At 43.5% G+C, this 26,825-nt stretch overlaps 1 protein-coding gene across 11 annotated transcripts in view; it reads right to left on the bottom strand.

Moving 5' to 3' along the window:
* Nucleotides 1-884: 884 nt before the first annotated feature.
* Nucleotides 885-26,825, bottom strand: part of lmo7a (LIM domain 7a) — a 51,173-nt gene continuing 25,232 nt past the window's right edge. The window contains exons 8-32 of one of the 11 annotated variants that reach the window (XM_085385577.1): nt 25,712-25,931; nt 24,890-25,139; nt 20,586-20,609; nt 19,809-19,923; nt 18,828-18,967; nt 17,681-18,362; nt 17,014-17,265; nt 16,540-16,654; nt 15,339-15,500; nt 14,360-14,544; nt 14,181-14,244; nt 12,860-12,916; nt 12,555-12,596; nt 11,755-11,783; nt 11,151-11,255; nt 9,386-9,472; nt 8,605-8,930; nt 8,331-8,387; nt 6,696-6,750; nt 6,397-6,556; nt 5,790-5,973; nt 2,948-3,283; nt 2,168-2,276; nt 1,656-1,758; nt 885-1,566 (exon numbers count right to left, since the gene is read on the bottom strand). In XM_085385577.1, coding sequence (XP_085241703.1) covers nt 1,544-1,566; nt 1,656-1,758; nt 2,168-2,276; nt 2,948-3,283; nt 5,790-5,973; nt 6,397-6,556; nt 6,696-6,750; nt 8,331-8,387; nt 8,605-8,930; nt 9,386-9,472; nt 11,151-11,255; nt 11,755-11,783; nt 12,555-12,596; nt 12,860-12,916; nt 14,181-14,244; nt 14,360-14,544; nt 15,339-15,500; nt 16,540-16,654; nt 17,014-17,265; nt 17,681-18,362; nt 18,828-18,967; nt 19,809-19,923; nt 20,586-20,609; nt 24,890-25,139; nt 25,712-25,931 — 3,882 coding nt within the window. In that variant the 3' untranslated portion in view covers nt 885-1,543. The other 10 variants (XM_085385567.1, XM_085385572.1, XM_085385575.1 and 7 more) reach the window with 10 other exon arrangements.

Below are 26,825 nucleotides of genomic sequence, written 5' to 3'. Positions count from 1 at the left end.
CTCTTTACAGACCTCATTTTTTCTGAGCAGTCAAGCGTTCCTTTTATTTGTGAGCCTCAGTGCGTGCACACAAACACACGCACACACACAGTTATATGATTCTCCATGTCAAAACCTTCCCAAACCACAGGTTGTGGCTGTTGCTTTGGAGGAAAAAGACGGGGATACATATTATTCAGGGTTTCAGATTTCTCAGGCACTCGGCGCCATTCAGGCTGTGTTTGTTTTCTAAGCATTAGGATTAAAATCTCTCTCCCAGAAGAGCGCCAAGAAAAATCTAAAAAGGGAATCTAAGAATTTGAGATGTGCACCTCCGGGGGCTGTTTGTGCTTCACCTCAAGAAGACAGAGCCAATTTATGCTCAGTCCAGCTTATTTCCATACAGTATATTGCTTGAATTGGGCTTATTTCCATTTGGTCGCGGGCGGGGTGTAGGGTGGGTGAGGACAATTTCTTCCCCTGCAGATTAAATACATTTGGAAGCTCCTTCTTGTATGAATATTCCTTGTATATTTATGCAGTAGAGATAAAATGACAGAATACATTGAGAAAATAGACAATCAAAGTATAATCAAATGTAATGCATGCACTGAATAAAATATGCATGACAAATTGGCTTTGGAGAACACAGAGCAGGCAGGTCCTCTGAACCTTAGCACAAAAGCTCATTGAAATTCCTTTCATTATGACCGTGGAGCTACAGCGAAACAGAAAATGAGAGGGACAGACAGAGAAAGATGAGTATAATGATTTCTGATTATAGAGGCAGAAGAGTCCTTGCATCCCACTGTACCCAGGAATATCATTACACAGTATTATGCAATTTAACAGATGGAGAACAAAAAAAAAAAAAAAAAAAAAAAAAGAACGACGTAACACGTGGGGAGCATTTAGTTATTTTTATTTACATTGTTATGTTTGCCTAATCAGTGTGACGCATATTCTTTACATAGAAACCTGCTTATGTGTGCAATACTCCATCACTGAAAACTTGAGACAAATGCAAATGACATTTTGCAGTATTTTAGTAATCTTAATTACAAATAACAAGGCACATAGACATGATACCAATACCTTGGCTGACACAGATTTTTATAACACAATAGTTGGTGGGAAAAGAAGCGTGAAAATGAGGAGGATGATCCTGCAGGATTTTCTCTCAGTATCTAAGCAAAGTTTAGAAACAAAAAGGACTTTCATCTGGAATCTGGTAGACAGTTAATAGCTCGACTAGTTTTGTGGCTAAAACGTTTAAAAACTCCGGCGCATGCAGAACCCTTACACTCTGTACAATTGTGCTGCTTAATAGGATATAAACACAAAAGCTGATAACTACTTTGCAAGCGTCCCTCCCTTAATCACACACTGTAAAAACAAATATGATTCTCATCAAGGTATCGCCTGGGGTTTTAACAGAATCATAAACAGCGATACGTCCCAACCAAGTGTCCCGGTTAATTGCAATGGCTTCAATGTTCACTTTAAAATTCAAGGGTTGTTGTCGGAAGTAGTCTCTTCATCAATCTGCTGGAGTACAGTCACGTCACATAGATGTTGGTTGACCAGCTAAAAGAAGAGGGGAAAAAAGCGACCGATTATGGGAGGAAGGCGAGAACAACACCACCCACTGATGATCAGCTCGAGAAAGTACTCACTTTTGACTCGCATGTAGCAGGAGTTACAGTAGAGCTGCTTGTTTCGTATTCTGACTTCAGCCCCGGCTTCTGATCCTCCAAGGTCAGACTTACAGTCGATGCACTGAGGAAGTTTGGGAAGGAGAAGAATTGAGGAATGAATCAGTAAACGTGACCAAAGGAGGAGTGATGAGGACAGACAAATCTAGACCGTGATTCTGTGTATTAAAGGAGAAGGATGAGAATCAAGAGATGAAGGCTGACACAGTGGATTAACTTTCAGATAAAGGTCACCGCAGCTCCCAGAAGAAACAACAACAACTAGATTAGACTGCTGATAAAAAAAAAAAAGCAAAGGGAATAGTTGATCTTGCAGGATTTAGTTTCTTTTTCTCAATAAAGGGATCAGGGGATTGACATTCACCAGGATTCACCAGGTTAGTAAAACAAACTAAAGAGCCTGAGGCGATCAAGTTAGTTTTTGAGGATCGGCGGCCGATGTGCTCCGCGGCTGACCGGAGTCCAGCTCTCACCTTAAAGCAACCCAAATGATAACAGAGCCCAAGGGACTCGATGATCATGGCTGCTCCCTTTCCCAGCGGGGTTTCACAGAACGTACAGATTTTCTTTCCACTCACTGACCTGAATTACAGAACGCACAGCTGTCATTTCAGAGCCAAGCACACATACATGACACATGTATGAATGCACACATATATGCACATACACACATACAAAACACACGCCAACACTGGTTCAAACCAGGGTTAGACAGACGGACACTTTGGCAAGCTGGCAAATGTTAACCTGTTGAAACAGCACTGCTGAAATGACAAAGGCTCATTAAAACAGTGTCATTTAGTGTCACACGCAAAATACTGTTTATGGCAACAAAAATGACACGAGGGAAACACTTGTGAATTTTCATAAAGGTTGGGAAACTCGGGTGTTAGGAAGTGAACAAGCTTCTTTAAGATAACCTTCAGGCAACCTTTGGACTTTCTTTGTCTCTCAGGTGTTTGGACATGATCACTGACAAACTTTCGTGTAATCCACAAAAACATGGCTAAACTTAAACTAGCATCTGCTGTATTCCACACATAAGTTAAAGTGAATTATGCTACTGTGTGATCTATAAAAAAGCACATCAAAAGAAACATTACATCATAAAAGGAGTGACATAAAGGAAAAAGAGAAATACCCTTTGCCACCACTTTTGCACGGCTGAGTAGCAACGCCTTAAATACCGCAACCCAGATGTACCAGTGAGTTGTTAGAGGCAGCATTAAGCAAAGCTTCATTTCTGGTTTTACCTGCTGTGCTGCTGAGGAGCGTCTGCCTCAGCCGTGGGTTCTGGAGAGTTGATGGGTGAAGGAGAAGAGGGTGAAGGTGAAGGGGAAGGCGACTGCCTGGACCAAGGGACCAAATGGGATCCTGCCCCACTTCGGAGTGAGCCCATGGAATAGGAAGAAGGCAGAGTGGAAGTGGAACCATACCGCTGAGCCCGCGGCCCCCCACTATAAAAGGATGTGCTGCCAGAAAGGGCAGAGTGAGGCCGAAAGTAGTTTTGGGCAAAAGAACCGCTTCGGGGTTTCGATGACGAACGCCAGGAGTTGTATGAGGTGTCCAAGTTGTCAAGAGAATCGCCTCTGCAAAGCCAACCCAAGCCACACCCCATGTTAGCCAGTTAGAAAAAGCAGTCGAACCTTCTGACTGACAACTTAACTTTTACACCCAACTCAAAAAAACAGGACAGTAGTAACAGAAAAGAGCCAACCGCCACCATCGCACCAAAGTTAACACTAGCATCCCCAGGCTTCTACCTTTCTACCTATAAAACCCGAGAGCAGTCAAATGGTGGAAGTGGAAGCTAAATTGGCTAGTCATTCATAAGTATATTGGGTCGTTACCTAGGAATTCTGGAGGGAGGGGAGTGGGGGTGAGTGATTGAGGGGGTGGGGGAGCTGCTAAAAGCGGTGAGCTTCCTTTTGTGTTTCATCTTGATGCATTCTCAATCATCCAGGGAAACAAATCTCCAAAAGTCACCAACTTGGAGTGTTTCAGTTTGCCATCTTGGGGAGAAATCAACACACATGGGTGTAGGTCCTTTGTTGCTGACATTTATTGATAAAAACAGTACAAAAAACCAACCATTTGTACACATATTTACAAATAATTCAACATTGTCAGCAATCACTCACAATCCTGGCACTGCCTCTGGTGTACGGACCTCCTCTCCAAGGAAAGAAAATGCAGAGAAGACTCACCACTCAGCAGGCCTTGGAAATGATCCTGACGGAAGTCGACCCTTGTGACTCGGATGGAGAAGACCTAGCAGTTCAGCCGGATTCGGACTCAGAGCTGTCTGATCAGTCTTCCGGTTAGTTTCATTTCATGTTATTTCCTTTTTCATTTCAAACAAGTAAGTGGATGTAGTTAGTAAGTAAGATATTTCAGACATTATTCTGATACAGAGGAGGAGATACTGGAATTATAATTAGTATCTATGCATGCATTTGTGATTTTGTTTGACCTTCCCATTTTGCTCACAATTTGAATTTGTTCACACTGCAGATGAGGAGACTGCTTCTCCACCGAAAAAGAGACCTTGTTTGGGGACTGAGACAGCGAAAGATGGCACAGTGTGGCGTGAAGAACAGGTGGGGACCTGTCTCCCTTTCACCCCAATAGAAGCGTACGCTGCAGATGGAGAGCCAACGGCTAAGGCCAGGAGAAGTATCTCGAGTCGCCTTCAGAGCTTCCTGTGTTTCGTCACTCTTGACATGCTTCGTAGCATTCAAGAATGGACTATTCAACATGCACAGCAAACGGAGCATGTTCATTGGTTCATGGACCTCCCTGAACTAATGGCATTTATTGCAATTGTGATCTTGCGGGGGGTTTGCAGGCTTCCATCGGTAAATGACTGCTGGTCAGCAAACCTGGGAAACCCACAGATAATTGGAACTATGGCACGAAACCGCTTCCAAAACATCATGCAACACCTACGCTTTGATGACAAGTCCACCCGCTGTGATCGAGCAAAGACTGACAAGTTTGCTGCAGATCGCAACAGATCGCAATGAATTCACCACTCAGGTATGTTGCAGGTCTTTTGTGGTTCTATGTTTATGTGTTTCATTGTGTGTAAAAGGGCTATGAAAATAACAATTTATCTTATTTCTTAGGTGTTTTCAACCTCTGCTGCCACGCTGACGGCGTATGCGGCCAAACGGAAGAAGACAGTCTATATTCTTAGCAGCATGCACAGCGTGGTTCACCAAACACTGTCACCCTTTACAACAAAACAAAGTGTGGCGTGGATGTGATTGACCAGATGGTTCTGGAGTACACTGTCCGCAAAGGAACACGGCGCTGGCCAGTCGCCGTGTTTTATAACATGATTGACATGGCAGCACTGAATGCACATGTGCTGTATCAAGCATGCACCGGGACGAAGGAAAGACGGGTGGACTTCCTGGTGGCGCTTGCAACAGAGTTGGCTCACTCTCATGTAGCTGCGAAGAAGGCAAGAAAAGATCAGTTGCTTCGGGCAGAACCCTCCACACCGAGCCCTGGAAAAAGAGCCACGTGTCAGGTCAAACACAAATGCAAGATAAATCAGGCCACTGTGCGATGTGTTCACTGCTACAGGTACACATGTGGTAAATGCAGACTACAGGTACCATGGCAGTGCCAGGATTGTGAGTGATTGCTGACAATGTTGAATTATTTGTAAATATGTGTACAAATGGTTGGTTTTTTGTACTGTTTTTATCAATAAATGTCAGCAACAAAGGACATACACCCATGTGTGTTGATTTCTCCCCAAGATGGCAAACTGAAACACTCCAAGTTGGTGACTTTTGGAGATTTGTTTCCCTGGATGATTGAGAATGCATCAAGATGAAACACAAAAGGAAGTGCACAGCTTTTAGCAGCTCCCCCACCCCCTCAATCACTCACCCCCACTCCCCTCCCTCCAGAATTCCTAGGTAACGACCCAATATACATATGAATGACTCCAGCATTTGACTGACTGCTCTCCGGCTTTTAAAGGTAGAAACGCAAAATGATGACTCCGCGGGGGTCTAAGGTAGAAAACCAAAATGACTGCTCTCCGGGGGTCTAAGTGTTAATGAGGTATTACTGTACCTGCGCATAGGTGGCAGGTCCCTCTCCTTGTTGGTGGAAGTGTCGGGAGAACGCTGGCGGATCCAGCTGTTGTCCGTCAGCAATGACGTCTTCTTTTTCATCTCATTGAGGATCTGCTGCCGCTCCAGCTCAGCCTGAGATGCAGGCTGCTGGTCCTTCTTCTCAGCGGCTCCGCTTGAGGTCACTGCCAGGTGGGAGGACAGACAGAGGAAACATTATCGATGGAAAAAAAAAAAAATCATGACTGGTGATCGGCGGAGGAACAAAATGAATAGTCGTGGGGCAGACAGAATTAGATGAGGATGATATAAGTATCTGTTTTCCACAGTCTGGCTTGATGAGACAAGATATGACTAAATTATGGATGAAAAAGTCATTGATCTGAAAGAAAACATGCTGTAATCAATAAGTTAAATTGCTTTTGCTGCATGTCATTTTCTGGCCACATGGCTGATTGGTTCGTCATTTGTCTGGTCAGCTGCAAATCAAACATCTGTAGGTTTAGAGTTAGAGTTAACGAAATGTCTCGATTGACTGATCGGCTGATCGTAACGGGAGTTTCACATTAAAACGACGAGAAACGGCGCTTTAGGGGGCTAAAATCCACCTCTCTCCGGCTCTCTGTATCTCATGGCATGGAGGATGTTCCTGCGCTCCAGCTCCAGCTCAGATGCAGCCTTCTGACTTTGGTAAACTCTGTCATGTGCCTTCTTCAGCTGCTCTTCCAGCAGCCGCTGAGCCATGCCCCCCGGGGGTACATGCACACCGACAGCAGGGTACAACCCACACAGGTATACATCTGTGCAACAAAATGTGTACGTGGAGTCATTTAAAACACCCTCTCCCACCTCCACAACCACCACAACACACACACACAAAGCCCCTAATGAATTAAGAAGGCTGACCTTTTCTCTGAGGTCTGTCCTCTTCGTCGAGCTGAGGGGATGATTTGGATTTTGTCCTGTCGAACAACATTCAAAACATACATGAACAACACTACTTTTCAGTTCTAGCAGATGTTTCACTTTTGTGTACAAGTGTGAGGGAATTCATGTCTTTTTGTATGGATCATAGTTATATGTCAGATGGTATAATATAGAAGGCGATAAGTGTCACAGCATGTCAGCTGGTAATGTAGCATTCATCTTAAAACTTTGTGTATTTTTCCTTTTTCCCTCCGACTCCTGCACTCTCTGCCTCCCCTCTACCTTGTATCCCCTTTGACCTTCTTTCCCGCTTCCCACAAATCCTATAATAATAAATACAGTATAAATAATTAAATGGTTCCATTTGTGTGGGCGTTCAGGAATGCAGGATTACAGTTCTCGCTTTATGAGAAGCAGAACAGACACATTGCAAATGATTTAACAAATGAGTTCACAGATTACAGATTATATAGATTCTTTCTTTAGTTGCTAGATGTTTGATTTTGTTGCATGCACTGCTTGACTTCAAATCCCCCACGAGGTCAAATCTGTGCTTGTTTTTATTCCTGGTCCTTAATGCCTAGTTTATTCCATCCTTGGTAAGAATCCTGGTGGATTTACATTTGTTCTTAGGATCACTATCCTGTTTGAATGTCCCCACTCAGGTTCAGCTTCAGTTTTAGGGACATATGCCCTCACATTATCTTCAACCACTCTAATATGACTGTGGCTACACAACTCTGCCTTTGATTTGTCTCTGCAGTGCAACATTTAGCTGTTCACTGGGAAACTGTGAATTTTGTACCAATTTCCTTTCTGCACAGCAAAGTTTTTTTCCTCTCATATCTCTGATACAAGTTTAATACGAGCACCAGTTGTAAATATTTTCTTTAAAATATTTTAACTGTTTGGTTAATTTGAAGATAAACTCTCAAAGGCACCCATTTTCTTTTTTTAAATAAAGGCCTCAGAAGGATCACACAACACTAGCCACTAAAAGTCTGTCAATCATTTAAAAGGACTGAACCTCTTCTAATTTTATGGATTTAATTTTGTTATAAATGTAGCGGTTTGATTACTTTCTCCATATCATCTTTCCGTACTGTTTCGGAAAGGACAAAATGTTTGCTGGTCTAACAATGTAAAAATCTAGAGCTGAAAATGATTTGGGGCTAATTACCCAATAATGACAACTGTAAATAATCTACTTTGTAAAGGTTTCTAATCAAACTATATTGTTGTTGTAAGAAGAAGCATTTGTTTTGTGCATATAAAACTGCATAAATATGTACATACTTTATTGTATGTTTATTCTATTTGTATATTTATAGGCATGTTTCATTATAATTTGGTATAGCTTATACCAAATTATAATGGGGGGTTACGCTCATGAGTTCCACAGACTGTTGTTAAATCCAATCCAATATAATCTGTCTTAATTAATTATGTGTGTATGCATCTCATGCATGCTAAATAAGGATAGTCAACTAAGTATTCAACACATCAAACTGCAGTTATTGTAGAGCAATGATGTCAAAAGCATGTTGCAGAGAAAGCATGGTTAACAGGTTATAAACAGGAAGAGGTCCAGCTGCTCTCGCTCTCTCGTACTAACCTGTCTGCATAGGTGAGTGAAGGCTGGGCATAAGGAAAGCCGTGGGAGCTAGTGGCCCTTTGGTGAAAGGCATTGTGTGCAGAGAGGTGGGATGATGAGTACCACACAAAGGAGGGATAAAGCACATGCAAACACATTAGTTGCACATGTTAATGCACAGACAGTAAAGCTGGTTAAATGTGTTATTATCAGCATGATGGTGAGTCAAGGAATACAAAAGACATGTGAGTTTGAGTATTCAGGGCAGCACAGGATTAGGAGTGGCTCTACTGACCACTGCTGCTGCTGCTCAAAGGCTCTCTCCTTCTCTCTGCGCTGCAGCTCTTCTGCCTCCAGCAACCTCCTCTCATCCTCCCTTCTCTTCCTTTCCTCCTGCTCCTGCCTTTCCTTCCTCATCCTCTGCTCCTGGAGACGCAGCAGTTCTCGCTCCTCCTCTTCCCTCTTCCTCTTCTCCTCTGCCTGCCTTTGGCGCTCCTGCTCCTCCTTCCTCTTTCGCTCTTCTTCTTCCCACAGTAGAGATGTGGGCTGGTTGACGGGAGATAGTGGTGAGTGTGGGCCGGTGCTGCTGTTGCTGTGGTTGTTCACCTCCAGGCTCCCAAGCTACCAGAGACAAGAGACGAAAAGGGACGAGAAGAGGAAGCTTTTTGAGCACCAAGTAATTTAATCTTAATTAGCATCCAGGAGGAACTGCGACAACGATGGAGAAACTCCTCACATCCCCCGAGGTGGCGAGGTTTTAGAAATTATATTGTAGAGGGGAGTTTTTGTTGCAAACCTATTAGTTGGAAAGATTTCAGCCACTGCAGTAAATATATGTACTATGTGAGCATTCACATGACTAGACACTGCTCTGCTCTCCATTTCCATTTCTAAAGGGTCACATACAAGAGAGCGTGCCCACATACTCCATGCATAATTATAGCAATTTTAGATCAAAGCTCTTTGGATACATTTAGATAAATTAGTGCCATGAGTCACAACTTACTGCCACCATTAAATACTCTCCAGCTGATTTATCAGCTCATAATTAATACAAAACAAAACACTTTTGTTACCTGTTTGGGGACCGTGCTTGTAGAAATTGCCTGCTGAGCCTTGAGCCACTCTTCCTGCAGCTTTTCCTGATCACGCTTATATTTCTCCTAAAAAAAAAAAAAAAAAAAGAAGGTGAGGTCAAAGGTCATCTCATTTAATCCAGTCAGACATACAAAGCTCTTTCTAAAACAACACATGAAACTTCTATTCATTATAGATTCCATATGTAATTTTAAAACAGAATAATTAGGTATTGTGGCTGTTATATTGTTCAGATGATTTCTCAGCTCACTTACGTGCTATCTAACTATTCTACACATTCTAGGGAAACCTGCCCAGAGCAGGAAGTCCTGCTGGAAGATCATGAAATCAGGCTGCTTAACCAACAGGGAACAAGCCTGCCAGCATTAAAAATCCTTCCCGGCTGCAACGGCACTCTGCATAACCACCTTTGATCTCCATCCAGAAATAGGCCCCCAGAAAAATGTTTTGACATGATTCTCCTACACTAAAGTTGGATACTCGGCGCACACTTAGAAGCTCGAGTGCTGTCTCCTTCTGTTCTGAGCCTGTTAAGAGCAGACGTAATTGAGGATTTCCTAGCATGTCAGTAACTTCTAATTGTCTTTTTAAATTAAGGTTTCTTCCCCCCCCCCACTAACCCTCAACTGGATAAGTGGATATCCCCACCCCATCTGTAATTACAGTGAGTGTAGTTCAACTCGTAATGTGTTGTGGACACATGATAGTTTGTCACTTGGGTTGTAACCTCTGACGGGGGGTTTTACCTTATGGAAGCCAGTTTTAAACATCTGGGGACAGTTTTGTACCTTCATGTAATGATGCAGGTGTTTATTGGCTTACTTTATATGTTTTTAATATTATTTATTCAGATTAAGAAATGGAGTGGCATCAAAAAGGTACATATCAGTGCCTGTGAGGTCCTGAAATTAGCCCTTAGCCATTAGGGGGTGCATTTGAGTAGACTGTAAGAAAAAAAACACTTTCACTGCAGTGCTGTTTCTCACAGTGCAAGATAAGAAAGATATGAAATCATTATCTTCTTTCAGTTGCTCCCTTTAAAGTTTGCTACAGCAGCTCATGCTCCTCCATCCTCCTCTGTCACACCAACCTGCATGTCCTCCTTCATTGCATCCATAAAACTTCTGTGTCCTTCCTCTTCTTTTTTTCCTTTCCTGCCTAGCAGCTCTATATTCAACATCTTTTGCCCAATATATCCACTATCCCTCCTCTGCACATGTCCAAATCATCTCAGCCTTGCCGCTCTAATTTTGTCACCAAACCGCTCAGCCTCAGCTGTCCCTCTCACTTCTAATCCTGTCCCTCCTGGTCACTCTCAATGAGAATCTTATCATCAACTCCTCCTCCACCTCCTGCTGCACCTCATGCAGTAACCCATGCTTTACTGCTCTGTGTGAGGGAAATTTTCTTATTCGTTTCTCTTTTACACCTTTGGACGCCTACTAGGAGTAACCCTGCTTTCTCTTTTACGAAATTAGTGATTTCTTTGATATGTCAGGCTGGCTTCCAGACCAAAATGACTGGCTGTGAATCAGAAGTTAATGACAGTGATTTCTGCCTGTACATACTAGTCTTTTTTGATACATACTGAGGTGCAAAAACTCATCAATAAGGGTAAAGGGGAGGTTTTCAAATGTCATCTTTATGGGGGATCTAGGCTGTTGTAGTCTGAAGAAATAAACTGACAGTGTTGTGTGCTTGAACTCAACATTACTAAATATACAAGAGTACACCTTCACATACCTGTAGGAGGCGCTCTTGTTCCTTCTGCCACTTCTCTTGTCTTTTCCGCTCCTCTTCTGGGTCAAAAGACCAGCGACTGGAGGGAGTGATTACGGGAACCGGTATCTGAAGGCAAAAAAGGAAACCACACATAGCAAATTTACCTCGCAGTTGTACAAAACTATCGCTGAACTTTGTTGCTTTGAAGTCCGCCTGCTTGTGCCATATAGATGTGATGATACTTAAATAATAATCTCTTAAACACCCAGTACTTATCTGCTCTTGTTTCACAACATTTCTACATGCTCCTGAAGGTGAGATGAAACTGCAAATATGCACTTGCACTGCACCGTCTGTACTTTATTTATTGTATTTTCTTATCTGGTTTCAAAGCTACACTAAAAAAGGTTCCCTATAATCACTGTTGAGTCACTAAAATGCTAAAAGACTGAAAAAGATGTGTGAACCTGGCTCTAAAGTGAACTACAAATGCAGTCAATGTGAGAGGCTTAACAGCGGCTCTGGGCTTTGTAATTACTGCAGTATCTGCTTTCAAAGATGTTGTCATACTAGAAGAGCAAACATAAGAGACAAAAACCAGCCTTTATGCACTGACACTACTCACATCTGGCACTGCAGGCTCTGATCCTCCTCCTAGAACAAGAAAGACAATCATTCAGTCGATATCTCCAGGCAGGCACAGGCAGAGCAGTGAAACATAATGTAAAAATACACAAGCGAGCCCTCAAGACATGTAACACAACAGCGCCAAGTTGACGGGCTTATTTAAGTTTCAACTTGATCTTTTAGTCAGGTAGCAGTCAATCAAAGCAAATGACAATTGACGTTTTCAGAAAAAGCCCCCCAGCAGCAACGGTCAACATTCACCCACTAAGGCTTATTGATTCTCTCAATTCAAGCTCACCCACTTGTTAACATTTGGATTGGATGCAGGCCCAATAGTTCTGAATGGGAAAACCAATAAACTGATTGTGATGACAAAAAAGATCAAACCAGAAAAAAGAAACACAAAGAAACCAGCAGCATGCACACAAGCAGAGAGGGGTCTGTCTCAAAGGCCAACAGATGCTTCGAAATATGCATGCCAAGAGTGCTTTTAACTTGCAGCAAAGTGAAAAGTGTAACCATGTGTTAAGCCTGGACACCATCCCAAAATACCACAAAGCACAGCAGGATTCAAAGGTTTGTGTTTGTGGTTGGTGTGCTGGAACCGTGTCTGAAATGCTGTCAAACTTAAGGGGAAATGCGTCATGTCACAGATTATTTTTATTTCATCTGCAGGAGGTCTTTGAGTAGAACCTCCTTAAAAATAACATCAATCTTTCTGGGTTTGAGCAGCATGTCAGGGTCCCGGGCTGTACCAAGTGAATGTGAGGAGGTCAATGCACACACAGCCCTGTTTACCACAGAGGTAGACCAGCGCACTGACACTGGACCCTGAGCCACCTGAAGGAGGGAGGGGGCACAGCATAAAGGTTAAGCTCTGGCACCAGACGAGAGAACATGAGACAACAGAGCCATCGAAAAATCAAAGTCACGAGGCTGCCATTGATACGAAAACATGCAAAAAGTCCTCGAATAATCTGAGGAATTCAGAGAGACAAAAGCATAGAGAATCCAGCCACCAGGTTACACAGAAAGCATAATAAATACGAAGAACTGTCCTACATCTCTTCGCTCAACCTTCCTTGTTTTTTTGTTTTTTTTACCTTGTTCAAAGAACTCTGACCTCCGCTTTAAGTTTTTCAAAGATATGGGTTCTGACTCTACATGAGAGATGGAAAACAGAATGCAACAAAAACATTAGAAATAAGTTAAACCTGACCTAACAGCACATACTGATCATGTCATTCTGATAAAGTCTATTACAACCAAAAAAGTTGGGACACTATGTAAAATGTAAATAAAGACAGAATGCATTCATAATGGAAAACATATCAAAATGTTTAAACTAAGAAAATTGACACTTTTAAAAAAGGCTCATTTTGAGTATGATGGAAGCAACACATCTTAAAAAGTCAGGACATGGCCATATAAATATTTGGGAACTGAGGAGACAGGTTGTTGGACTTCTCTAGCTGCTCAACAGTCCTGGGTCTTTTTGTTGTTGTGTTTTTCATTTTCATGATGCTCCAAATGTCTTCAGTGGTGAAAGGTCTGAACTGCAGGCCAGCTGAGGGCCGGACTCTTCTACTATAAAACCACACTGTTGTACTAGCTGCAAATATGTGGGTTAGCATCTTTTTTGTAGAATTATGCAAGGCTTTCCCTGAAAAATCCATTGTCTGACTCTTAAGCTGTTGCTCTAAAACCTGGATATACTTTTTGGCAGATGTACAAGCTACCAGTTCCATAAGCAATAATCCACTCCCACACCATCAGAACTGAGCGCTGATACCAAGCCACGTGGTCCTTCTTCTCTTTAAACTCAACGACACAGCATCCATGTTTTCCAACAGGAATTTCAAAGTTCGATTTGCCTGACCAGGGGAAAGTTTTCCACTTTGCATCAGTCCATTTTAAACAAACTTACATGAAATCGTTCCACAATTTGTAGACAGTTTTTCATCTTTACTGCCGAGAAGCTCTGCCTCTCTAAGATCCTCTTTCCATACCCTGTCAGGTCACTAATCTGTTGCTGTAAAATCGGGTTAGCTTAAAAATTTTCCTCAAGTTGTTTCTTTTGTACCACTTACATTTCCCCCTCCAAACTTCTGAGATGTGTTGTTATCATCAAATTTAAGATCTACTATCTTTTTTCTTAAAATGGGATATTTTCTCAGTTAAAACATTTGATATACTTCCTGTGTTGTACTGTGAATAAAATACGGTTTTATGAGACTAGCAACTCATTCCAGTGTGTTTTTTCACATTTTACACAGCATGTCAACTCTTTTGGAGCTGTACAAAGTAACGTGAAAAACAAGACAAAGTCAAACCAGCAACTCCTACTGATGTATTTTTGTATTCAGTCCAGAAATAATCAAGATCAATTTCATAACCTTTCTGACTGTGCGCTCTGCTCTTTACCTTTTTTCCTCATGGTCACCGGCTCCTCTCGGAAACCTCCATTAACTCCGTTTGAAGCCACTTCCTGCAGGGAGACATCGTGGGGTGCACACTCATTAAAAAGCCACCAGGCTGGGGAACAATACAGAAATAAAGGCTAATCAAGTCTGAGTCAGTCAAGGTGATTCTGAGTCACTTACGCTAACGGGATGAGCCGGGGTCTCTTTGAACGTCAGCGTTTCTGCTGGAGTGTTTGAAGTAAAATCCAGGCTGGAGCTGATTGTGCTTTTTTCTTGGGAACCTACAAGCATTGGATGATCCGTACTGGTCAGATTGATGGTCTTATGGCTTTTAAATGGCAGGGAAGGTTGAACTCTGTCCCAGTCTGCGCGCAGACAATGTAACAGCATAAAAATATGATGTGTTTGCACATAAGCCATGTGTTTTGTGCGGGTTTTTTTGGTTTTTTTCTTGTTGCCAGGCTTCTATATATGTGAACATATACAACGTCTGCATAAAGAAAGCTATAAAGCAAGGGGATAAGCGCGCTGTTATGTTGTTATTATAGAGTGCAGCAGGGGGAGACAGAGTAACCCCCTTCCCCAGCCATGCAGCCCATTAAAGCCCCCATTAACCCAAACACCGTTTCTAATAGGCTCACAAGCACTGGACACCTGTAATTAACTAATATTGTGAGTTAGTTAAAGTTAGCAATACTGTGTGAACTAATGTGACACTGATAGTCCAAAATAAAGTAAACCTGTAACAGTAACACTGAAAACACCACACACTTATAGGCCTGTAGATCTGAGCTGGGTTAGTTCTCTAGAAGGAAAAACACTGGGGTGGAATAGCGAGCAGAAAGAAGAAATAACTACATAAGGGGGGAAGAGGGAAGCAATTAAACAAAAAAAATCCCACAGAAATCAAAACAATAACAGTCTTTCTTCACCAGATGAGCAAAGATAACTCACAAGTCCTTCATCATTTAGCCTGTCATGAGCTCATTTATGGATGAATTCACAACAGGCTACAGACCAATTTAGAGTGTCAAAACTGTTTAGCAACCCAAGCAGCATAAGCAGTGCTCCCAGTCCGGGAATGCAGCCCTCAAAAACTTTTCACTTTCCTTCTCTGGCTGTCACGCAAGCAAAAACAGGCAGGGTTCAGACTACTCACTGTTCTGCCCATGACGCCTTATATCCATGACCAGACTGCCCTCCTGTAGAGCCTCATCCATGTGGGACTTCCACTCGGTGTAGCTCATGTCTGCCACCTTGTGCCCGTTCACCGTCAGCACCTTGTCTCCAGTCTGAAGCTGGCACATCTCAGCCGGGCTGCCTACAGTGGGCACAGGTCAGAGTCATAAGCTGAAATTTTACTTGATTCCACACTTGTTTTGACCATCATAATTCCCACTTGTGTTTCTTATATAAAACTGGGAATGTAATGTCACTAAAACTGACTTTTGGAAGACAAGATTTCATCCCACCTGTTTTATCCCCCTACAAAAAAAGCTCACAGTTAAACAATTCAATGTTATATGAGCATTATTCTTCCCAGTTAACATGTAACATGTAAATGTAGGTACACACTATCTATTTTGTCTAACAGATAAAAGCTACAGAGTCATACTTACTCTTCACGCCATATAAAACATGCCTGTATTTTCAGTAGAAGTCCTGGAGACACATTCCAGCTTCATGAAGATCATAATGTCAAATTTTAGTTAAAAGTGTTTTATGGAGTGTTTGAACTGCATTTTTTTAATAAACGTCTTACTTTATCAGCATGCCAGTGTCAGCATGCTAACACTGGCACATTTACAAGTGTAAGCGGTAATAAGAATAAAATGAAAGATCAAGCGCTACGCCATACAGAGTCTGCAGATACAGTGAAATAAGCTGTAAGCAGGTATGACAAGGCTATATTCGTGTATTGCTTTGGGCTGTTTGTATTACTTTACTAATTTATTTGGCATGCTGTGATGTGCAGGTGGGGAATCTCAGTAGAAGGAGAGGCTCAGACCCAGCAGATCTGACCCAGATAGAAGCTGCCCTACATACAGTGAGTCAGGCATCGCCACTGCAATGGACTCAAAAACCTGCTGACAACTAACCGACCGAGGCTGACAGATAACTGTAACAGAGCGGAGCGCTGGTTGTCAATATTACCACTGTACTGTATCTGTGAACAGATCAGTCAGTTCTAGTGAGAGTGAAAAACTTGCATTGTGTGTCTGATCTATTTTCTTCGGGGCCTATTTACTGCGAATGCTGTCAGTTTGGCTGACTTTCACACATTATGTTGGATGGTGGAAAAAAAACATATTACTTATGTAATACAAATCCTTAAAAAAAGTATTCCTGTGAAGTGCTACCTGGCTGGATAGATGTGACACAAGCTCCTGTTGAGTCCCAGGCTGCCTGGAAACCGAAATCTCTGCTGCTGTTGGGCTTCTGGTTCAGGCTGATCCGCATCTCACAGTAGTTCTCCTAGAAACCAGACGACATAGGTGAGTAGAGGTGAACTTTAAGAGTACAAATGTGGGCTGACTTCCATTTGCTCTGGAGATGCTTGTCAGGGTTGGCCTGCTTTGGCAGGGAAGCCTTCCATTAGTCATTTATGGCTGTTGAATAAATGCCAACCTGTTACTATACTTTAGCTACTACACTACTCCTAATGAGCTCATGCATTAAGTTTTACTGACTACTTACCACAAAGCTAAAGATACACTAATAATGCTGAAAATTTAAAAAATTCACTAAAAGAAACGTGTTCAGTTTTTTTCATTGTAACCAACAGAAAACAAAAAAAGCTTTACTGCTTTGTCAGCAGGAGGAGATTCGAGTACCTGGCTGGTTTCTTTGGCTGGAGCAGGAGGTTCACTCTTGACCTGTGGAGGTACAGGTGTGACGCTCTGAGCAGAGTTGACGCTATTCCCCGTAGTCGCCTCTTCCTCCTCCTCTTCACTGCTGTGTGCTGAGCTAGACTGAGCTTCGTCCTCAGAGGTCATGAACTGATGGTACCGACTCGGCACTGATGACTTCTTAGAAACATCGACGTTGCCATTGACGCGCTTGTGTGAGTCGTCTGTCTGTGCGGGCTGCATGTAGAGTGGCAAAGAACACAGCCGTTAAGGCTCAATTACAACAAAGTGTAAAATGAACTTTAACAGCAAAGGGCTGCTGATTAGAAAATGATAGAATTTACTCTAAACAAGCTGGTAATTATGTTACCAGCTATTTTTTAAAACATGTGTTAAACAGTTTCCTGACGAGTAACTAGTAATGAATGTGGAATAGTCTGAAAATAGCAGCTCTGGTAGTGGAGTTAGCATAATAAAACCACCAGCTTCATCCATTATTCACACTGTAATCAGATATGACTCCTGGGCAATACTGATGTAGTGAAAACAAATTACCTGCCAAACATTTCTTACTTCCAAACAAACACATCCTTCCCTCTTGATGTTCTTGTGCTGTGCTGGTAGTTTACTTGTAAAACTATCTAGTACTCACGGTAAAGCCTCGGGGAAGAGATGTGATGCGTGAGGGCTGGCTCCCAAAGGGCCTTGGTGTGACAACTGAAGTTAGACGTGCGCTATCCGATCTCTGGTAGGTCTTGGGCAGGGAGGAAGAAACCCGAGACACCGCGGGAGGCTTGGGTTCCATTGAGCTGGGCTGTGCTTGTGTGTGCAAAGGACCAGAAGAGAGGGGCTTCACCTCAGTCTGTGTGCCAGACAATGCAGGGCTTGGCTCAGGCACCTTTGGTAGGGAGCTAGAAGAGGAGACAACAGTTGGGGCCTCCTGCTTCTTGGCTGTGCTGGCGCGCTCTGAGTCTGTACTCCTCTGCAAAGGTACAGCTTCTGGAGACGGGGAGCGGTTGAATGAGCTGTAGTTGTTTGGAGTGATGGTGTTCGTGATGGAGCTGCTTAGTGCGGGACTGTCCACGACTTCAAGTGAAGTGGGAGGGGAAGCAGCCCTGCCGGTAGCTGGGGAAGCGATGGGAGGTTCTTTGTCATTCACAGAGGGCTTGGGGGGTTCATAGGAAAATTGGGAAGTGTCAATTGTGTAGCTTCGGCTAGGAAGAGCTCGGGTACGTGGGGCAATGACGGGTTTTTCAAATACGTTGTCGTCGTCGTCGTCTAAAAAAGAGAGAGATCCAAGACGGCTGCCAACGCTGCTCTTTCTTTTACCTTCTCTGTGGAGCGAACAGACGAAGAGAAGGTGGGAGGACATGAGAGGCAAATAGGTACAAATTGGACTAGATGAATAAAGTTAACGATGAATGTGGGGGCATGGAGTGTTAACGAGGACAGCAGAAAGCGGAGCACGGGCAGAAATAAGAGGGCAAGAACGATGTGCACTTAAATAAAATGACCGGCACGTTCTAAGCCATGATTGAATAACACCTTCACAGTGAATCAGTGCACAATTACGGTCTCCTCATTCACTCTTGCCCAAATAATCACATAGTCTCTCTTAATTACAGACACTTTTTCATGTGGTTACCTTAGCAAATGGTTCCCCTCTGATGGTGAAAGGGTTTAAAAGAGGAATAAATGTAGTGAGTGTTCCTTTTTGAGGAAAACCAGAATCACCAGAAATTAAAAGCAGAAAAACAACTACAGCAGTAAGTCTGTTGGACCTGTGTGTTTTTCCTCACCTCTCCTCTTGCATCTCCTTGAAGGTCTTAGACCTTTTCTCACCGCCGTAAGTAATCTGCTCTATCTTCTCCCTTTCCTCCTTCTTCTTTACTATATCAGAGTTGACACTGCGACGTCGGCTCTTCCAGTCGCTCAGGGCCTGCAGTGCAAAGAAGAAGCCCTCATCACCTCATGCAACATATCTCAAAAAGTCAATTTATAAGTACTGCAGATAAAGCAGACTGATTGTGTGCGCAGAGCTAAGTGTACAACTGAGGACAGTGAAGTTGAGAAGGAGGGAGAAAAAGATGTGAAAAAAGAGAAAGGGCTCCATTTGAAGGTGTTCTATTTGTGTGCTTTAGGCTCCTCCCGGCTCACTTCCCCTGTGTATTGGGGGCTGTGTGACCCAAATGCTGCTTTAAGACTCCATTATTTTGCTATGACACCACACTAGCCCAGTCCTGTAGTGTATATGTGTATAACTTTTTATTACTATTAACTTTTTATTGCTAAGAATGAACATGCACAATGGATCAGCAGTGTTTAAATTTACTGCAGCACTGCCATTTGGAGCTTACTTTCCATTTTCACTGTAACTTGAGAGTTAATTTCAGAGTTAATCGACTAAGTCTTCCTTACATCATTCCTTCATTTCACATTATTTCTACTTTTTTCGTGCATGTAGTGATTCTTGCGACAATTTTTAATGATGCAGATCCATGGCCAGAGGGCAGTGCTGCTCTAGTTAACATCTGAACACCTACAATTTCAATCCAAACTGTTCTTTTTTCCACCCTGCAGCTATCCAACACACCAAAGCACCTGCTCCCCTGTTCGCCTAGTAGCACATATGGATCTCACAGATCTGTGTGACTCATCTTTCGCCTCATCTGCACTGCAACCAAACTTCTTTCTGCCCAAGCAGGCATGTCTTGAATCATATAGCAAGAAGAGTGGGCAGCTGACAGATATCCTCAAATATCAGTGCACATTGTACTCACATCCTGCCACTTATCCTCGCTCTGTTTAACCTTCTCACGATACTTCTGCAGCTCTTCGTAGCGAACCTGCCGGATGACCGCGGGGTCGACGTGCACATCACTTGTTGATTTACTCCTGCGGGGGGAAAAAAGCAGATCAAGCAGACTTTTTTTTTTTTTCAAAGATCAAAAGGCATCAGAAGTTTAGCTGACAGGTGGAAATCCACTCCAGATATGCATGCACAGTCCTGTGTATTTCCATCCTGTTAAATAAGCTGTAAATACAAACACATAACGAAGACACTGCAGTTCCACTGGGTACCTGCCATTAATATTTTTGGTATCTGCAGTAACTTGTTAGTATTCAAACCCAGCACACCAGCTGACCACCAAACCTTGAGGGTGATATAAGCTCAGGTTAGTAACAGTCTTTCCCATCATGCAAAAGTCTTTAAAGCCCCACCTTATGGAGAAATAACTTAAATAACTTCACCTACCTGTAAAGTTTTACATACAGTGTGTCATAACTCTCACTGGGACACACTGCAGTTTAGGCATGGACCCACTACTATTATATGTAAGCTGTGTCAAAAGAGCTTTGTGGAGCAAAGCCCACCTCCCCTCACCTCACCCTGAACTTGGCTCTGAGCCGTGAAACAGTCAATGTTGTGTGTCAGCGTTTAGCAGCTAGAGAGTGAGAACAGCAGCACAAAAAGCAGGAGGCAGCAGCGTGCGACCATAAGAGGGCAGAGCAAATGCAAACGTGCCACTTTTTTTGTTTTGTTTTTAGAAACTCACCCGTCTGTACCCTCTTGGCGCTCTCTAGGAAACCAGAAAAAAAAGCCACAGACAACAAAGTCACATTTATACCGACTGCAGTTTGACAGTGAGTCAGTGAGTGCTTTGGTCAAGAGCTTGAGACCAATTAGAAGCTATTACACACCAGCTCGTTCACAGCTAAGAGGGCTTCAAATGTATAGAGGGCCAGCTAGGACATGACTCTGCTTGTTTTTGTTGTTAATATCAAGAGGATTAAAGTTACACTAGGCTGAGGAAGCGTGTAGACGTGTACCTTTCCCTAAACAAGGCTGCTTTCTGCAGACCCCAAATCCATCCATCCAAATGGGCTTAATTCAGGTTAAACGGTTGCTGTGTGTGTGCTTTTGTGTGTCCGCTCATGTGCAAACAGTACAGTGAAGATTTGTGTTCAAGTTACTATGGGCATGAGTCACATCGTCTTTCAGAGCTGTGAGGAATTTCTATAGTGCTTCTTGTTGGCGCAACAGACACGACTATATTTAATTTGTTGGACTGGTGCAGTTAGAGTGTTGGGGATGTTATGTTTGGATACTTCTCAGCATTCAACCTTTCCACCCTTTCTGCTGCTCTCTGAGTTTCACGGACCTGTATAAAGTTCCTTGTGCTGAGTAAAAGCAACACTATGCTCAGGTCAGGTTGGACTTTAAATTCCCATATTGCACTTTTCTACTCTGCTTGAGCACTCGCGGGTTTAAAAAAAGAATCAGCGCAGTTACTCACAAGTTGCTTTTTCCTTTTATTAAGCATGAATGTTTTAATTCCCATATGTAGGTAAACTGTCAGATAAGAAAAGATGAAAGGCAGATTTCTTTTCAGGGCTGTTTCGCAAATGATACACCAAATCATTATGGTTTTTAAAAAAATCAATGCATCACAACTCAAAATACACAATCTTGGTTGGTTTATTGTGCAGGTAATGTCTCAGTCTTTACACGCCATGAGTTTGAGAAGTAAAATTGACCACATCAAGCACTCAACTCTGAGGGAACAACAAACATTTAGAACAAGTTCTAAGCTGCTGTTGTGGTTAATTTCACCACATTTTCTTCACTCTTACTTTGAAATACCCATGTCTGATCAAGAAACAAGCATTTAACTGTGTAAAACTCGCCTCGCTGACTGTGAAGGACTTTAAATCAAATCTCAGCCAGAACAGAACAATTCAGTATCAAACAAAAATTACTGAAAGTCTGAAATGGCACAGAAACAACAAGACAAACATGCAGGAAAAAAGTCTACAGCCACTCTTACGTCAATCTTTTTTTTCCTTTACAGCTTCAGAGCAGCTAGCCTTTCCACCAAAAGCCTTTTCTTATGTCTTAACTGACTAGCTTCCCTGATTGCCTGCCACTTCTGCAGGTCCTCTTTGCTACAGGAAGAAGGCACTGAAGGGGTTTTCTGACTGGCTGATGAAGCGGAGCTCTGGCTCTGATCAGAACAGATTCTGAACTTTCGAATTAGCATGTCATCCGTTTCAGGACGGGTCTCCTTATCAACTTCATTCAGGTTCGGTATTGCTGCTTTATGAGTCAGGGGACATGGGGGGCAGAGGAGTCTGGACTTGAGGTCAGGAGGCAGTGCCCAAGGCTCTGGGATGGGCATCGGGGCATAGTTGTCAGGTGCTCCTGAGAGTGGTCGCTGTTGCTGTGCCTGCTGGGTTTTCTCCCTACGAAACACCACATCGTCCTGCTCAATGTCTGGGAACTCAGTTTCCTCGGCGCCTCCACGAACGGGTTTCTGGGTGACAATGTTGAGCTGCGGCTCAGAGGTGCAGCGGCGATGTCTGCAAGTCAGCAGAGTCTTCAGTTTAGCCAAGTTTGTGTTGGACTGGAAGGCAAGGGTTCGCCTGGCAAACATGTCATCATTCTCCAAGTCCGGGCAAATACTTTCATAATCAATGGGGTCCGGGGGCTCCCGGGGGTCTTGGCGCCCCAGGAGCATCCACTTCTCCCCTTTCACCAGTCTGGGACCTGAGGTGGGGTCCACAGGGGCAAACACCAGTGGGGGGGTCTCTAAGAGAGGGGACTTGGGATGCTGTGGAGGAGTGTGTGGTTGAACATGAGGACTGCAGAGTAGGCAGAAGGAGAGAAAAGGACAGAGAGGTGGTGAGTGCATGCGTGTGAACCAGATCAAAGAGCAAAAAAAGGAGGAAAAGATACAACAAGCAGCCACAGTGGTGACATTTGATTCAAACAGAAGTTGATCAAATGTGGATTTTACAGTCACACTGTTAGGAAATCAAACTGCAATGCTGCTTTCTACAAAAAAAAAAAAAGGAAAAAAGAAAAAGGAAAAAGTGTAGGCTTGAATAGGCTGTAATATAAATAGATTAATATTGACACAGCCTATTTCCACTAAGGTCAAAGGAAGCAAACTACATTATAAAGCATGTTAGGGCTGCTCCCGTCGCCTGAGGATACATTTTATCATTAGTATTATTTTCCAGGAGCTCGTCAGAAACAGAGCCCCAACAGGAGTCAGTTATATTTTCTTATAAAAATCTGGATGCTTTAAAATATTCCAGCATCATCACAATCATGCAGCTGTATCGACCTTTTCCCCACAACAAGGGTGGTGTGAGCTGAAGCCTCGTGTGTGCGGGTATGAGAGGGAGATGGGCCAGAGGGAGAGGGGGCGGAGGAGAGCCAGGGGCTGATGTCACAGTCTGAGTCATCTGATGAAGAGCCTGACTTCTTATGGCTACAGCCGACGAAAGAAGAAAGGACAGAGGAAGACAAAAGGTGGATGAAATTAGAGAAGAAACAACGGTAGGAAAAGTTAAAGGAAATATAGGCTGGAATCTGGAAAACAGTGAACCACAGAATCACAGATTTCTAATCTGAAAGGTTAGATTGGCATGCAGTTATTTAAGGTCAGCAAAATCAAGCTATAGATAGGAAGAAAGAAAGGATTGTGTATATATGAGTATAAATGTATGCCCTCACACACCTGAAGCCTTGTATCTTCTTGTACCAGGGTCTCCTCTGAGAGCCCAGTTTGATCTTCTGAATGTGAATGTCTTCTTCTGGTGTCCAGAATTTGGGTAAGAACTTGTCATAAGATACACTACTTGTAGGCAGAGGTTTGATACCCATCTTACGGGCATAGAGATCATCTTGGACAGGGTCAGCATAGCCCACCTCATCATCCTCATCCTCAGAGTCGTCATATACCTCCCTGAACAAGCTGTCAGTGGACACGCCTCGGCGGTGGTCCACCCTCACTGAACCGTGCCGGGGGGGTTGCATTTCCCCTCTGCTGATGCTGCTGCTGCTCAAGAGAGACAGCCAACCACAAGTGTCAAAACCTTATTTTTTGGCACACAGGTCACACCAAAAAAAAAAAAAAAAAAAAAAAAAAAAAAAAAGGATATATATATTTGTCCATCACAACAACCGCAAATGAAATGACGCAAGGAATATCAAACCAATGCAAGCTCAACGTCAAGCTGGGAGGCAAAAATTGATTTGTGGACTTGTCCTGCCAACTCAAATCACTCCTCCAAGCTGAAAAGAAGCAAATGAGGGCATGCTAAATCTTTAAAAACGCAAAGCTCTTTGAACAAAAGCACCAAACTGAAGACTGCAAAATTGTTAGAGGCAGCACACTATGACAAAAAGCCACTGCTCATGGTTACAACTAACCATGCAAACTGAGGGTAAGAAAAGCATTCTTGTTTGCTTTTATCAAGCAGGCACATCAAAGTCACGCCGTTGCTTCATGTTCTCTGACCTGAGGCAGGCCACGTTTTGTTGAGGGACAACAGTGGGAGTTATAGTGACCTTGGGCAAGGTGTCCCCCCTGCCTCCAGCCACCCGTCCCCCAACCTGAGGACTGATGGGTAAGGCGAAGTTGGTGGGAGGAGCAGGGGAGGGGCTGTGGAAGCGCCTACTGGCCAGGTCATCCAGAACGAGATCGGGGTCCGGTCGGTCTGTGTCCGAGTCACTGCCACTTTCATACTCGCGGGCCCACTGGAGATGCGCGTCAGAGAAGGCACTCTGGGATACTTGACTGTCTCCGTAGCAGCCAGGGGACAGCCTTATTTCACCAAGGCAGTCATTCCACAACAAAAATGAGAGACAACACCGTCGGCCATTCATAGACAACACAGCGATGAGAAAGGAGAAACAAAGAGCTACCGAGTAAACTTCAAGCCTTTGAAGCACGAACATGGAGTCAAGATATCTTTTGTTATAATAACCAAAAGGTAAGAGGAATAAAAAACAGCTCAGATGAGAAAGAGCACCTTCAAACAGAACAATGTGCATGGATTGTTGTGCTACCTGGTGAGAGAGCTTTCATCCTCTGCGAAACTGCTGCTGGCCCAGCTGCGCCGGTTGTCCTCATTACGTTCGGCCCGTTTCTTCCTTAGTGGAGCAGGCACGTAGCCAGAAGCTTTGTCTTTAGTGGGCAGGAACTGGTTAAACTGCGTGGTGGTTTTCGGTGCGACGACTGCCGACCGGCGGTAGCTGAGATTGTCCTTGTTCTCGGTCATCTTGAAGACAGAGTCTGCCTCGGTATCGCTACAACAACCTGGACCATGAAAGAGGAAAAACAGGTGTAAGGATTAGGGAAGAAAGTGGGAGAACAGAGAAAAGAGCGAGAGGAGTATATTGTGTGTTTTGGCGTGACTTTGGATGAGTAACAGAGGGGTGCAGGGTGTGGGGACAGAGGCCTCCTCATTTACAGGCCGGTGTGGACGGCTGTGGAATGTCTCACTGACCTCCACTGTGCATGGAGGAACTGCTCTGAGATCATCTGCCAGCAGTTTCCCCTTCTTTAAGTCAATATCATCACATGTTGGTATTCACTTTCAAAAGCATACCACTAGGTGGCAATAGGCATTTGTTTTCACAAATGGGTGTCAACTCTGTGGTTCTGAGGCAGTGTGTCTTCCCTGTTCACAAATATTTGAGTTTCTACACAGATGAGCTGGATTATAAATATTCAAGCAGAGAGACAATTTGAGAACAAACAAGCGAAAAGCGTGAGAACCACTCTCTAATGTCACGCTGTGTCCTGACAAATAATCAGCTTTAGGAAGATAAAAAGAAAGACGAAATTTGTCACCAAGATGTGGATGGAAATGAAATGATGTCTCCTACCCTCGCTGCTGCCTTTAAGAGTGGTGTCAGATGAGATGCTGTGGGGTCGGGAACCCAACGAATCCAAGCTGTCCAGGGAGTCGTCCCTCCTGTGTCTACCACCACCACCTCCTCCTCCTCCTCTCAGATGGGAGAGCTCCTCTCGCTCAGAGTACCAATTGTCTCCAAAACCGCTGTCTCGGACGTTGCTGCTTTTCTGACTGGAAGAATCCTGCAGAGCCTTTCACACACACACAAAAACATTCAGATAATAGGGTGCCAATTACAATATTTATCTCCACTGTGTGTGGTGAGATCTCCCAGGTAGAGAGTGAGTGGTCTGTTTTGTCTGGCCTCTCATTCTCGCAGACAAAGTTACTATAAGCATACGCTTCCATACCATATATAAAGGAGTGCCATTTAAATGGGATAACTTCACTGTTTTCTCTTCTCTCCCATCTTTGTCAAAATAAACAGTGTCACGATTCGCACGCCCTCGACGACTGTGTTTACTGCGTGAAAAGAATGTCATCGCACATAAACGCATAAGCAAGCCCCAGACGAGCAAAAACTTGTCAACCACTTTAAAGAGAAAATGATTTTCACATCTGTAATCTGCCAAATCCTACCAGACAATGCGAGTCCGCAAAGCAAACTCAGCCTAACCCTGCGCCACTGAACTTGGATTATCGTGGCTAAACGTACAAAATACGCTGCATCCCACTGCTATTACTGAAAATCGGTGGAGAGGTCTTGCACACCAACCTATAAATCTATGTGAAAGCAAAGCGCCAAATTCAACACTGGCACAGGCACGGGCGAAAACGAGGCTTCTTCAAGAAAAGACGTGGCTATTTTCACTTGCAAAACTATGCGAACAGCATGTTGTAAACAACATTAAAATAGTTGAGTCAAGGGATCGGGTCTTTTATGACTCTACGTAGCTTTGGTTTTCGTGGCTAGCACACTGCGTCCCCCTCGGCCTATTGCTGTCATTCTTCTGCCTCATAGTCTTCATACCAGGGAGGATACAGTAACAAGACAGCGGCTATAGAAGAGGATTTCTAGTCCTGCCATTTCTGCTGTCCACAAGGAAATTCAGCTCGTGTTTCATGAATGAGATAGAGAGAACACA

The sequence above is a fragment of the Rhamphochromis longiceps genome, linkage group LG16, assembly GCF_057381845.1.
Source record: "Rhamphochromis longiceps isolate RC_006_pf linkage group LG16, R_longiceps_female_GT1.1, whole genome shotgun sequence".
NCBI lineage: Eukaryota > Metazoa > Chordata > Actinopteri > Cichliformes > Cichlidae > Rhamphochromis > Rhamphochromis longiceps.
The sequence above is the reverse complement of the archived record's forward strand: the minus strand, read 5'-3'. Positions and strand labels throughout refer to the sequence as shown.